Here is a 14,958-nt window from a genome sequence, read left to right on the forward strand (position 1 = left end):
TTTTTCTTTTTTTTTTTTTTTTTTTTTTTTTTTTAGGAAACTAGATATAGTACTGTCTTTAACCTAATTAATTTATTTTCACTCAAACTAGATGTCCGAATGCATATATATTATTTCAGCAATTAATACTATATGTGTGTGTGTATAGTAGACATCATAAGCTACATAAGCTTATAAAGAGTACGTAGTTTTTGTTTTTTTTTTCTCTCCTTATAAAGACTGTTGTATTTGTCAATTAATGGCAAAGGATCTATAATTTACACATATAGATTTGTATTTTCTAGAAGTAAAAAAATTAATAGATGACATGGGCAAAAGTAGTGAATGCAAAAACTGATATGGCTTTTATATTTTGATTTTTTTTTCTGGTAAAAAAATAGTATAAATTAGGGGAAAGAAAGGATTAAAAAAAAAGAGGACAAATTGGAATATGTTTTGTCCTTATCAAAAAGACAAAGAAGAGAGAGAGAGAATACTAATTTGTATATTCTTTCTTACACCGTTACATTATATAAATATTTTATTATAGCTATCCCTTCTATATATAGGACAATTTATATCGGTCTTGTTCACTTTATGAATTTGAGTTTTTAATTTGAGTTAAAATGTGATATTTTCTGAGAATTTTTTACTGTAAAAACTTAAAACTAAAAATTTAAATCGGTAAAATGAACGAGGTTATCGTATATAGTCTCAATTGGTATTTTTTTTTCTGCCTAAATATTACCTATTTATCTCCATTTCAATAGAATTGTAAAGATGAGTTTGCCTAATCATTAAGAAACCCTTGTCATGAAAATTATGCACCGCACTTCCAGCGGATAACTGCCACCATTAAAAGTTTTAAACGACCTACAAAGTCAACTCACGCCTGATAATATACAAGCAAAGGATAAAAAATAGTCAAAGCAAAAACTGATGTGGCTTTTATATTTTGATTTTTTTCTGGTAAAAAAAAAAGTATAAATTAGGGGAAAGAAAGGATAAAAAAAAAAGACGACAAATTGGAATATGTTTTATCCTTATCAAAAAGACAAAGAAGAGAGAGAAAGAATACTAATTTGTATATTCTTTCTTACACCTTTACATTATATAAATATTTTATTGTACCTATCCCTTCTACATAGGACAATTTATATCGTATATAATCTCAATTGGTCTATTTTTTTTTCTGCCTAAATATTACCTATTTATCTCTATTTCAATAGAATTGTGAAGATGAGTTTGCCTAATCATTAATAAACCCTTGTCATGAAAATTCTGCGCCGCAAACTGCCACCATTAAAAGTTTTAAACCGACCTAAAAAGTCTACTCACGCCTGATAATATACAAGCAAAGGAAAAAAATCCAAAAAAAAAAAAAAAAAAAAAAAACGTAGAACTTGAAAATAAGAATTTCATTCTATCCAGGTTTTTAACATTTGATGTCGTAGAGTGAGAGTGGGTGGGTCAGTGTAGTGAGAGTGGGTGGGTCAGTGTAGGGCCCGCACCGTCCATAAACCGGCGCACGCGTGTCTAATCATTTTGTGGTCACTCACGCGACTGCGACCGCGACCGCGACCCGCGCATACGACGCATTAACGTCGACTGCGTTTTAGGCATGCATGTATTGCTGTCCTGGCGGCATTGGCCGATGATTGTTTTTGTTCGGACCACGTTGGGCATGTGTGTTGTACTATGTCATGTTGTAATATGCGGTGAAGAAATGAGAGATCCACATCTTTTTATAAAAAAGGATGCAATATGATTTTATGTAGAGAACAAATGATTTGATATTGTAAAATGAGTCTATTTTGGAGAGAGAAAAGGCGCAGAAATGATTATATACAAAATGTCTACTTTAGGAGCCAAAGTGACTGGTTTATTTGCATTCTTTGTGCCATTTTTGCATGATTGACGATAACTCTTATAAAATTTCATCATAATAATTAAAATTACAAGAAAATCACACGATCAACTGCATTTATGTTAAATCCTTAAATCCACAAAACTGGAGCCTCCTTTACGCATCAGATAATTTAACTCCACACACTAGCAAAAAAGATAGCTATTAACTACTATTATTAGCTTGAAAGAAATTAAATGCTAAATATTGTTCCGCTCATCGTAATCAAGCAACACTCCTATGTGCTAATATTGGATTTACTTAGTTTTATACACAAACACAAGTAGGATTTTGAGAACTCTATCAATGGTGAATGTTATTCATGTTGAGAATGGTGTCCTAAAAGTATGAGATGTAATAAATCATATTATTATTTATATAATAAAAGAGAAATTTCATTATTTATGTGTATGTATTATTGAATACTTTATAAATATCATTGAAAATTTCATGATTATTTATGTGACCTTAAATATTGTATATAAGTGTTATATGCGAGAGGATAATATTTAAGGATAATAATCAAAACGATGTTTGTAATAAATTTATTTAAAGTTCGGAATCTTTAATTAAGACATTACTAATACATGTCATTCTCATTTAGAATGAAACGGTGTTATCCGCACTGTTAATATGATGAGATATTGAATGAGTGTATTACGCATAATGAGATTATGTGGAATAGGGACACATACACAATATAAATGTTTGATAATTTCCGTTAAGTATAGAAATTCTAATTGAATCTATTGATTGTCATATATAGAATGATCTTAATCATGAGTTATTAGTATACTTTTATGGATTTGTGTCTTTTGATTTACTCAGTAAAAATTCCAAGATCATGAATCTCATTCCTTATATTTTGGAGACATGATGAAGTGAGTAGCCAAGAATGTTATTATACGAGATGGAATTCATTCCTTCTTGAGAAAGAAGTAGATAAATAATTCTCTTGAAGGTTGATTCGGTACGTACTTGGACCAGTAGGAGCTCCGATTCATGAATTTGTTTTATGAATCACTGTCCATTAGAGAATCAATGATACTTAAGGATAAAGATGTAATTAGAGAGGTTAACAGATTTCACCTAGCTCTAATTATGAATTATTTATAGATGATTGATCTATATGTAATAACTATATCAAATGGACACTTCACAGTTTAGAAATAATTTATGTCTATAATCATGATAGAGCAATTCCAAGTTTATAATGTAGTAACTTTTAGAATTAATTAGTTAATTAAAGAGTTTAATTAATTATTAATTTTATTAGAGCTCAAAATTATAGGTATATGAGTCCCCGCGTCGTCTTTGTAATTCTACACGACATTAAGGACAAAATGAGAATTTTAGAATTATGAAATTTTAAAATAAAACACTCAAGAAGAATTAATTATGAATTAATTATAAATTAAATAATGTGATTATTTAAATTTAAATTTAAATTTTGAAACACAAATATGAAGGTGTTCACATAGTGTGAACGCAAACACAATGTGAATCTCTCTGAGATTCAGTTGCTTGCTTTCAAGTTATCAATTTGACTTATTTGATAAGTTATCCAATTTAAAATTCAAATTGATTTAAGTTTGACATAAATTGAAATTTGAATTTTAATCAAAATAGGACTGTAGGATAAATGCATAATTTTACCTTATTCTTTACTTGCAGTATATGCTTACCACATGAAGAAATTTCCTTGGGATGGCCGACCAATAAGTGGATAAGGGAGAGGAGATTTTGTTTCAAAAATCAAATTAGAAGTGAGAAATAAGAATCAAGCTTTATCTTGAGAATAAAAATTAGACTTCTTCTGAGAGTCTGACTACTACTATATAAATATGAGATTGCAGAACACAATTTTTGCTCTCTCCTAACTATAGTTGCCAAATTTTATAGAGTGTGGAAAAGAAAAAAAATTTTCTAAAATTCCACGTTGTGCATGTGTTGGTATTCGTAAAAAACTTGATATTGCAGAACACAATTTTTGCTCTCTCCTAACTATAGTTGCCAAATTTTATAGAGTGTGGAAAAGAAAAATTTTTTTCTAAAATTCCACGTTGTGCATGTGTTGGTATTCGTAAAAAACTTGAGTGTTTATTTGCTAATCCTGTTTTGTTTCAAGTGGCCCACACACACGTCTTTGTAAATTCTAAGAATTGACGAAGAAGATTTGAGTGTTCTTAACTAGCTTGGAGCGAGGAACGTTCGTGGTCAAAAAACTCAAGTCGTCGACTTAATCATTTACTAGGTAAATATCATGTATAAATTAATGTAACCTATAGAATATCTCAAAAGTTTTATAAAAATTTTTGTTATAAAAGATCCGCATCATACACGCTTCCGCATCCAAAAACATTTCGTAAACCAACAATTCAATCATTATATTCTTATAAACTAACTTGTCAATTTTTAGCATATGGACTACCTAATAGTCTAATGGATCCTTCTCACCACACATATCCCATGTTTTTCCCCACAAACCACGCCTGAAACAATGACAAGTCGTGGAGAGTGGAGAGGACGGTTTCCTAATCTAAACAATCAAACACTTTCCCCCATCCCAAACCAAACATATCAAGCATACCAAGTACGCATTTGAAATGGTTTTCAAGAAACAGTTTCAAACAAATAAATTTCTCACCATGAATGTTGTCACATCTGTCGATCAAATTAGATTCGTTTGTAGTCAGCAAGAACATGCATTGGAATTCATGACAACATGAGCGTACGACAGAAAAGGCAACACCCTCCCAAAAAAGAAAGAAACGCCTAGAATTACAAAATTATACAGAATAGGATTTTCAGTCTTCAACCAACCTCATTTTATACTTAGATGACCACTGATTCCGGTGTAAACCATTCCTACGTTACATCAAAATAAAGAAAATCACCTACTGTTGTCCTCGATGAGTACAAAAGCAGAGAGCGGATATGCTAATACCAAGCTCTAACCTCTTCCTTGGCCGCTTTATCGGTTCTCTCTTCTGCACTTTGCTTAACCACTAGCTTCTTTGAGGCGTGCAATCAGTTCTTCCTGCGTAGGAAGCACAACACATCACCATCAACCTATGAATATACAAAACATAGAAAGAGATAGAATCTGCCAACAAATGGTTCCCACATAATACACAGCCAACTCTGGAACGTGCATGTTACTAGATGATTCTTAAGAGTGGACAAGAATCGCCAATACTAAATTGTCTTAACACTTGCCTTTTTGCCCTTTAGAGAAAGACCTCTTGCCTTCAGTAGTGCACGGAGCCTCTCTACAGTTAGGCGTTGGTGGTCCCTATTTGATGCTTGATTGCTTGATCCCATTCCCTCTGCACAAAAGTCGTTACGAAAGCAAAGACAATAATTATTTGTTACCAAAAGGAATTCAGAGCATAGATCAGGTCGAACAGAAAATAAATTGCTTAAGGTGCATTACATCTCACAGATATGGAACAGCCCACTCATTCTACATAGAATTTACAAGAAACGTCTACCATTTCATTGTTATAACGACAAAAACCGTACTCTTGCCACAAACTAGGGAAATCGAATCTAGAATCACACAGCACTCTCAAATGTAAACAATAAATTATTGTAAGCAGTAAGCACTGAAACTTGCTAATACTGAGCTAACAGAAAGCTGAGGAGTCATAGCCTTTGAAGAAAATTACCAATATGCGACATCTAACCTGGAAATACAAAATAAGAAATATCAGAACTACCTTGTCGAGAACTACTCTGACTATTGGCTCTCTTAGCTGAAGCCCTGCTATCCAGAACTCTTTCAGCCGTCCTAAAAACACAAACAATAATTTCATGAGTGAGACTGCAGACAAGAAGCAGATTGAATGAACATGATAAAATGAACAGAGTAACCAAATACTAGACACCATATTAGAGCAGTAGCAATATCTAAACCTGGATATTAACCATGCAAACATGTGTAACAAGTAGTAGATACAATGATTGGCAGGACAAAGTAGCTCTGTAGACAACCAAGCTCTCTTTCTAAACCTTAAAATAATTTGTAGCAGAGGAGAGTGCGTGGAAATAAAACATGCGAAAAACAATTCCAATAAGAAAGGCAGCACAACCCAACTTAAAGCACTAGCAGTACCTCTTTCTAGAACTTTCAGTTGCACCAGCACCTTTCACATCCTTCGAACTGGAATCACCCTTCTTGTTCCTGAGCATAAGTGATCTTATCAATATATTCTGTTGATTTGTCTTTATTTGCTGCTCCTCTGAGTGTGTACAAAAAAGTGGTCAGAAAGCAATCGTCAATAGTAAAAAATTCCAAATCCAAATCTAATCCAATGTTTCATTATGCATCTGGAATGAAAAAAGGGAAAAAAAGAATTATTAAGTTTCAACTTAATGAATAAACGAGTCACCATTAACATAACTTGACATTCTAGTTTTTGTCTCTAAGAATATATTTTTCAAATGTACACTTGCCTGAATATATATATATATATATATATATATATATAAGAAAGAAAAAGAAAACATTCGCACAACTATTGAACAAAGATTTGAACCAAATGGATTTTTTTTTTTTTTTTTAAGATTTCATTCAAAAATAGGACGGATAAAAAGATGCAAACACAAAATGAAATATGTGTAGGGTTAAATTTACTAGTAAGTTAGAAATTTGTTAGATTAGGGAAACGTTTGGTTCATGGATTAGAATTATTTTGGATTTACGTGTATTTTTTGTGAGAGAAAACACTGTAGCGAACCACGAACCATGATTCGAATCGGGGTACGAATCCCCCAACCAAACAACTCCTAGATCTCCGACATTGAAATCAGGAACCATACTCACGACAACATAGAGTCAAGTCATTTGTTAAACCTCAATTTTATTATTATTTTTTTAACTCCTTACTAGTAGAATGTACCTCTTGCCACAATAGAATTTCATAAGAGATTCATACCAAACTTGTCACATCTCGTTTCGGAACAAAGAAGAAAACGCTAATCAACTTTGCATTTTGTCAAACACATTTCATGTTAAACTATATGTATTAACAGGATTATTAACAACTCAGTTATTATAGCACAAATACTTAACAAGCCAAGCATTCAATTAAAGGAAGGAGGAAACTTGGGGTAGATGTGTCACGGACACAAAAATATAAACTCCAACTTAATATGTGTTAACAAAAATGCTATAAACTTGCAGTAATTGAAACATAACACAAATACTTAACAAGTGAGGCACTCAGTTAAAGGAATAAGAAAACCTGGGGGAGATGTGTCATTGACACAAACATAAACTCGCATTCCACCCTGCACAAAGTTTTCAACATATAAACAAGTTACAATGTAAGTTGAAATAATTAAAACAAAATAATGTCGTTTCCTTTCCTCAAAGAAAAGTAGCAGTGCGCATTAAAGTTGGAAATAATCAATAAACAAAATTTACGGAATTCAACCACAAAGGTCAGAAACATCGCACGCTAGGGTTGCCTAAAAGAACTGATAGATCACAGAAGTTGAAAGTAAAGATGCTTGATTTTCAGTCAAGGAATACAAAATTTCTTCTTAGCTTCAAAGACTAATCGACCTAGATTGTTTGTCCCAATATGAAAAATTCAGGACACCGGGATATCAATTCCAACAAAAACAAGTGATTTGGTCTAAATCAATTAACATAAAATCTTTTCCCACAACATATAATCCACAAACAATTATTGACACTGTAATAAGCCTAAATTATTCTTATTACTGTAATAGTAATATCAATTCCAACAAAAACAAGTGTTTTGGTCTAGATCAATTAACATAAAATCTTTTCCCACAAAATAGAATCCAGAAACAGTTATTGACACTGTAATAAGCCTAATTTATTCTTATTACTGTAATAGTAATGAACAAAACAATGTGTGTATTTGCTTCCAAACTTTGTAAAATTTATCATATATCAATCCCGTGATACACCAAATTTTGTTCTTTCAAATAAAAGTTCGAAACCCTATTATTAATTTCCAAGCAACGATATTCTAAGTAAAGAAAAGAAAAATACATCATTTATTGTGCCCTAATACCTAAAATGACACAAAGATTACTAGCAAATTGTGATCACAGAAACAACAAACTCAATTAACTTAAAAAACGAAACTTTGGTTGCTAAACTAGAACCCTGTTGTCTCATCACTCTCGAATGTGAACTAAAACTACAAACTTTCCAACCTCCACACCCCTCACAAATTCTCGGGAACCAGACAGAAAATTCGAGACAAAAAAACAAGAGAAGAAAAGCGACTTCAACCGTAAAAAAAAAAAAAAAGGAAAAAAAAAAACGAAGTGAAAAAGAGTTATGGGAAGAGAAAAATCACCAGATTAGAGGAGATAACGGTGGAAGAGAAGAGGCCACGGGAGGGGAGGTTGGAGAGAAGATCGGAAGCGCCATTATTGAGCGATCGATTCGAATCGGACGGTGGAGAAGACGAGCTCCCCATGGAGTACACACAGAAACTCGCGAGAAAATCAAAGAAAATAAGGGAAAACGAAAGAAAGTGGTGGCGGGTTCTGTGAAAAAAGGTCGCGCCTGTTTTCACGGCCCTAAGCAGCACGCTTTCTCTTCGGCTTCTGCCTATATATATGGAGAGCGGGAGTGTGGGACCTTTTGCTCTCTGTTTGGTTGATGAGAATCCGGAGGAAAATAATTTCCTAGTTGAGTAATGAAAAAAAAAAAGATTTATTCTATTAAAAAGTTCTTTTATGCGATTAATTAGTGAAATGCCTGCGCCTTGCAGCTAGTGTTAGAACATTGAGCCGGCGGGCCGGCCGGAAACTCAAATTTTTCAGGCTCGGTAGAGCCCAAATGTCGGCTTGTTCAATTTTATTTTTTAGGCTTGGGTTTGAGCAGCCCGAAAATGGACAACTCTTCGAAGCCTGTTGCCGTGTTATCGCCATTAACTGTCGTCCGCTGAAATTTGTTTGAATTTTTTCAGTCAAGCCTGATCTGCTCGAAGCCCGAGCTCGATCAACGGATATATTTTTTACCGTTGGTGCCCGACCCTAACGGCTATCTTTTTTACCGTTGCCCGACCACGCCCGAACCCGACCCGCCGAAAAAATAACAATTGGATCCAAATTTGGGGGAAAGAAATCATTTTCTTAACTCAAAAATTTCCCTATAAATATCCCTTATCCCCACACATTTTTCTCACTCAAACTCTCTCAATCCCTCTCAATTTCTCTCAATCTCTCTCAATTTCTCTCAATCTCTCTTAATCTTTCAAATCTCTCTCACAATTTTTTTAAAAACTATCACAATATCCTAAAGTTCAATTTCTCTCAAATCGCTCTTATTTTTTATAATGGATTCTTTTGGTTATAGTGGTATTTCTGTTGATGCCCAACACAACGTGAAAGAAAGACAATTTCCCATTAATGAATTTATTACGCAAGAATCTGCTAATCCGAGCTCTGGTGGACGTATTAGAGGTCGTGGTCGCAATGGTGGTAGGCGTGGAAAAATGGCGAGTGCAAATGCGACTGCGTCTGCAAGTGTTGCAACCTCCAGGAGGAAATGCAAGTGCACCTCGACAGTTTGAATGTTTTCGGGTTGAAGAAGAAGAAGAAGATGACTCACACAGAAGTTGTGAGTGGATCTTCATCAACATGTGGCAGCGGCGGCGGCAGCTTCAACGAGCTTATGACGTGCATCAGTGAGAGCTTAGTAGTCGACGGTACTAGATAATCGTTTGACTTAGTTCAATGATGGAGGGCATGAGCATTAACTTGGCCAATCCTAACTCGATTGGCAATGGATATATTTTCGATCTCAGTTTCCAATGTTTCATCCGAACAATCCTTCACTACGACCGGACGAATACTTGAGGAATGCCTAAACGCATTGTAAATGGACATTGTTGAAGCCTTGGTCTGCATTAAGGATTGGGATCGTGCCGATCAACATTTACAGGATACAATTTCACCGGCAAGTCAATAATGAGTCGATGAATTTAATATATTAACATTTAATTTTGAAGACGATCCTTCAGCTTCAAATTAATTTGTAATTTATAAATATGTATTTACTTTCGACATTGTAATTGTATATCTAGACTTCGTAAGTTTGTAAAATTTGTAAGTCGTCACAAAATGATTGCACTCTTTTTTTCTTACCAAGTTTTTATCCCAATTGGGTATTTCTAAGTAAGGTTTTTAACGAGACAATCATGAATTACGAATTTAAAAATTTATATACAAATTAATTTATTAAATTATGTTAATAATGTGTGTTGAATGTTGATTTTAGTGTTTATATAATTTTAACACAAAATAATTTAATAATTATAAAAATTATAAAATATAAAAAAATACTTTTTTCGAGCATTTCAGATTATCTCTATCTCTAAAGAATTAAAAAAAAAAGGGCTCGAGCAACCAAAGCCAGGCCCGCGGCCCGTCTACGGGCCTTCTCAGGCTCGAGCTCGGGCGGGCGGCCCAAAAATTTTAGGAAAGTCAGATCAGGGCACAAAATTAGTATTTTCGGGCCGTCGTAGACGGCCCGTCTAAAGTTCTAGCACTAATTGCAGCAAGTAATAAGTTTACATTATATAAAGTTGTTGCAAAAATGATGGAGATTAAAGATGAGATATAGAAAGTGAGAGTGAGAGGGAATAATTTTTATAATACATAAGTAATTTATATGTACATATTTATATATACAGGTATGTATAATGTTCTGATAAAGATTTATTTATATTGTACTTCAGTTTTTTTAGTGCTTCTCATTTTATTTTTTTATCTGTAAAACATAAATTTTAAAAATGTTAGTATTGATAATTGATGAAATTAGAGATATTTTGATTTAAGGGTAATGATATTACCTGGTTTTGGAAGTTTTTTAGCTTGTTCTATTTTTGTTGATTGAGAATTGAAATGGTGAAAATTTATTTAGATGCGTATTTAAAGTTATAAATATTGTTTTTTATTTATGTATAATGTAAATTAGTATATTTGACTTACCTTATGGCTGATTGTTTTAGGTCTAGAGTTTGTGGATGAATTGGTGTTGGAGCTGCTAGTGCTGTCTTTGTGTGAGGTCTGAAATGGTAAAATGTTGTTTATATATGAGATACTGTAGGCTCCGTGTCTTCAAATATTTTTGAGACTATTGTATTTGTTTGTTGTATTCTTCGTTGAAAGTATCTTTGGAAAATCTTTATATGCTCTCTTAGTTGAGTGATGACCGGGGGGATTGTAAATGGATCGGTGAAGCATTCATCAATTGTTAGTATAGAACATGGTTTTTTTATCAGGGTCTGTGCTACTCTGCCAAATATAGTAACATTCATTTCTCCAGTTGTATCTTCGATTTGGACGATTAATCTGTACCTATAATATATAAAGAAATAGTGGATCGATATAATAAGTTGTCTATTATGGATAATAAAGGGGAATATATTTTGGCAGTAGCGTGGTTGAAATTTTGATTATCATGGACTTGGTGTTATTTTTATGTGTCCATGACTGTAACACGATTAATCAATTCATGCTTGCTTCAATTGTCAATAACATCTAGGGCATGAGTTGTAATACTAGACTTGTTTTGTTGAGAATCCTGTTATTGTAGCTTTTACTGTAAATTATGTGCCCTGTGTAGATAAATTATGTGCCCTGTGAAGGGGTAAAAGGACAGAGAATATTAACTTCGTTGCTTTGTTGGTCTAATGTCTTTAGTTCATTAATTATTCTTCTGTTATGTGTCTTATGTTCTTCAATGGGTTGAGTTGATACTGTTGATGCTCTTGCGAAGTCAATTTCTTGAGGTTGTTGAGAGAATCTATGGATGGAAGGGTAATAATGGCTTAGAAAAGAGGTAATAAAAGATTTGTGGCTTTTAAATATTATGAAGTATGTTTATTATCTTGTCTTTGATGTTTTTGTCTCTAGTATTTTTGGTTCAATGTAAAAAATTATTGCTGCAGTGCTTGATACATATGCATTTCCTAAGGTTTGGACGATAAATTTATTAATATTTTAATGTGTCTTGCTATAGATGTTTTATTTTTATGTAGGATTATTTTTATCAAATATTGTGAAAGTACCTAGATATTGCTTTACCAACATTGCTGCAAAGACTGTCACAACTAGTCTTTTGATTGATTTGATGGCATTCTCATCGAATTAATTTGCTTTGTGTCCCCACAAAGTAACCTGAAGCTGTTTATCTTTGTTGGGAGAATAAATTAGAAAAATGAAGATTATAATGGAATGTTCTAAGTGTTGTAAAAGCTTTCCGTAGTTATTGGGACATAATCGCGATGAAGTTTGTGCATAGGTTATTTACCTTATATTTTGTATCATTATAGTCTGCCGCGATGTCTGTCTTTTGTTGATATTTGTTTGGTCAACTGTTTGTACTTTTGTAAGGACGCCAATGATATATGTTGGTAGATAAATAGATTATTGAAAGAATATGGATAAATAAATTAATAATAATTCTTTTTTTTTTGAAACGGTGGTTTATGTTACCGCTTAAAATTTTTGTTGTCTGAATTCTATGTTGAAGTTGATCGAACTCAATGAAATAAAATCTGTGGAATGGAATGGGCAGCGTTTTTTCTGTAACTGGGACAAATGTTGTGGCACATGCAAATTGCAACTTGCATTATGGGGCACAACTTTGTATGTTGGCTTGTTTTGTGTAACGAAAAAGTAGTTGATGTCGTTTATATTGTCCAATTGAATTTTTTGAGAAATGGTGTTTGAATCACGTGTCCGAATTGTTCCTGGAATTGCTTTGTGCTGCAAATAGAAAAAATGAGATCACTATTTATTTTATAATATCATATAAGATCAAAGATAGTATAATATGGTGTTTGTAAAAGAATATTACCTCCTCATCGACTAAGAGATAGTCAAGACTTATTAAACGGCCCGTAGTCAGGTCATTGTTTGTCCATAATTTGTAAATTCTTGCCCTAATAGTTTCACATACTTCATTTGCTCTTAATGCGCGAATTAGTGTTGTCATTTTTTCTAATCATTGATGGAGAAAAATCATTATTTAATATATGAGTGTGTAATTTTATGGAATATATTCTTAATATATTCATGATAAAAGATTTTAATGATGGAAAGTTAGCAATATAATGTTGGATATATTTCTAGGTTATTAGCAACAAAATATCTTATAAAGGAAATAGCAGTACTGCCAGTACAATATATTTATTTTTATACAATATTTTAGATTTTTATGTAATATAATGTAAAATTTATTTATAGACAATGTTTTTTACATGATTTAGATATTTATTAATTAAGTCATAGAATAATATATGTAGTCTCCTTGGGATTGTAACTTTTGATAAAGCAACATATATAATGTAAACTCGTTTTTTCAAATTCCTTCGATGGTGAAACTAACAAATTGTTGGCTATTTAGGAAGGTTTATACTTTGCCTTTGAATCGGGTCCTTTCTCTAAGTCCTTGAGGGTGATTGTTAAAAAAAATTAAAATAATAAACAATAAAAAAACGACTTAGAAATTATGTATTCATGTTAGTTGTGGTACATGTAACTTCATTCCTTGTTTAGTGATTGGAGAATGGAGTCGCCCAAACTAATGAGAAAATATTAAAAAAATATTATTTTGCTACTGTTACTCAATATAATCAAATAATAATAAAAATTCATGGAAAGTTTTATTTCCAACGACTATCTTTCTTAGAGTTTGTTCTTTTAGAGTTTAACTTGAGTATAATTCTTGAGTTGAATTTGAATTATAACTTGAGTTGAACTTGTAACTTGAGTTTGTGTTTGGTTGTGTACATTTGAGTTATGGTTTGAGATAAAAAAATTTTTGAGTTTGTGTTTGAGTGAGTCAAAACTTAAATTTGTATTTAGATAACATTTTAATAAAAACTCAATGTTGATGAAAAATTTTAATAGGGTATATAGATCGGGTTTTATTCGTCTTTTCGTTGTCAACGCATAGAAAAAAAAATCATCTCAATCAGAATTAAAACGAAAAAGTTATAACATTTTTAAGAATAGAAAAAATATTGTTCATTAATTTGAGTTCGAGTTTCTGAACTCGAGTTGAAGAGGAAACTGAAACTCGAGTTTTAGTCCTAAACTCGAGTTTGAACTCGAGTTTAAACTCGAATTTAAACTTCAAAAAATATAAACTCAAATAAAATTATAACTCGAGTTGTTTTTTTTTTTAATTTTTCACTCAAAAAAACAAGCCCTTAATAAGTACTTTCCCATTATTTTAAGAGATATTCACTTGAAATTAATGGTTTATCATTTCACTCCTTGTTTTTTTTGTCCTATTAGGTTTATCATTTCACTCCTTGTTTTTTTGTCCTATTAGGGTTATCATTTCACTTGATTCTTGATATTTCATATTAGAATCATTGTCAATTTTAAACGTGGGTGGGAAAAAAAAAAAAAAAAAAAAAAAAAAAAAAAAAAGAAAGAACGTGAACACGGGTATGGGCTCAAGCCTGAATAGGGATGTGTAAGCCCATGAGGCCCACAAAATATATCCATTGGGCCTTTCCCCTACCCGAACCTTGGTCCATAACCCGATCAAAGCTACCATACATCAGCCAACAGTATTCGGTGATTGGCCTACTTCCCGCTCACTGTTTACCGGTAACAGTTAACAACAATTCAGTCACCAACATCCACGTGTCCCCAACTAAGCCACGTGGACATGCCCTGTCAGTGCGCAGAATTCGGTCCGGCGCACGTTAGAACCGCCCACCACTTGTGAGGCTCGACATTAAAAACAGGATAAGCTCGAAACACTATAGCTTAAAAAAAGAATCAAATCGGATAAACATTAAAACCAACAATAATTCAGGGCGTTGACCGGCCAAGTCCATGACGGACATAACACCTCCCACTTCTGATTTCGCCACGTGTTATCGTAATCCAAGCACTAAAAAATACGCAGATCGAATGGTTCAGATTTAAGGAACACTGTTATTGTCATAAGTAGTTTGTCAGGGCATTAGAATCTTCGGATCAAGCTAGGATTTTTTTATATATGTCAGTGAATTATGGATCCAATCTTTGTCTGATTCACACTAAAAAAG

General features: G+C 32.7%; 1 protein-coding gene across 2 annotated transcripts; it reads right to left on the minus strand.

The window, feature by feature from the left end:
* Nucleotides 1-4,524: 4,524 nt before the first annotated feature.
* On the minus strand, nt 4,525-8,723 carry LOC21388967. 2 transcript variants are annotated; one of them, XM_024170540.1, is made up of 7 exons: nt 8,230-8,723; nt 7,135-7,180; nt 6,003-6,129; nt 5,608-5,678; nt 5,105-5,214; nt 4,844-4,925; nt 4,525-4,753 (listed from the first exon to the last, which is right to left on the minus strand). In XM_024170540.1, exons 1-6 carry the CDS (start codon nt 8,350-8,352, stop codon nt 4,887-4,889), a joined length of 516 nt encoding a protein of 171 aa, XP_024026308.1. In that variant the 5' UTR covers nt 8,353-8,723; the 3' UTR covers nt 4,525-4,753; nt 4,844-4,886. The 2 variants fall into 2 exon arrangements, with proteins under 2 accessions (XP_024026308.1, XP_010104030.2); XM_010105728.2 differs by having other exon boundaries at nt 4,525-4,925.
* Between the last annotated feature and the right edge of the window lie 6,235 nt (nt 8,724-14,958).

This window comes from Morus notabilis, unplaced genomic scaffold (genome assembly GCF_000414095.1).
Source record: "Morus notabilis unplaced genomic scaffold, ASM41409v2 Scaffold2758, whole genome shotgun sequence".
Lineage (NCBI taxonomy): Eukaryota > Viridiplantae > Streptophyta > Magnoliopsida > Rosales > Moraceae > Morus > Morus notabilis.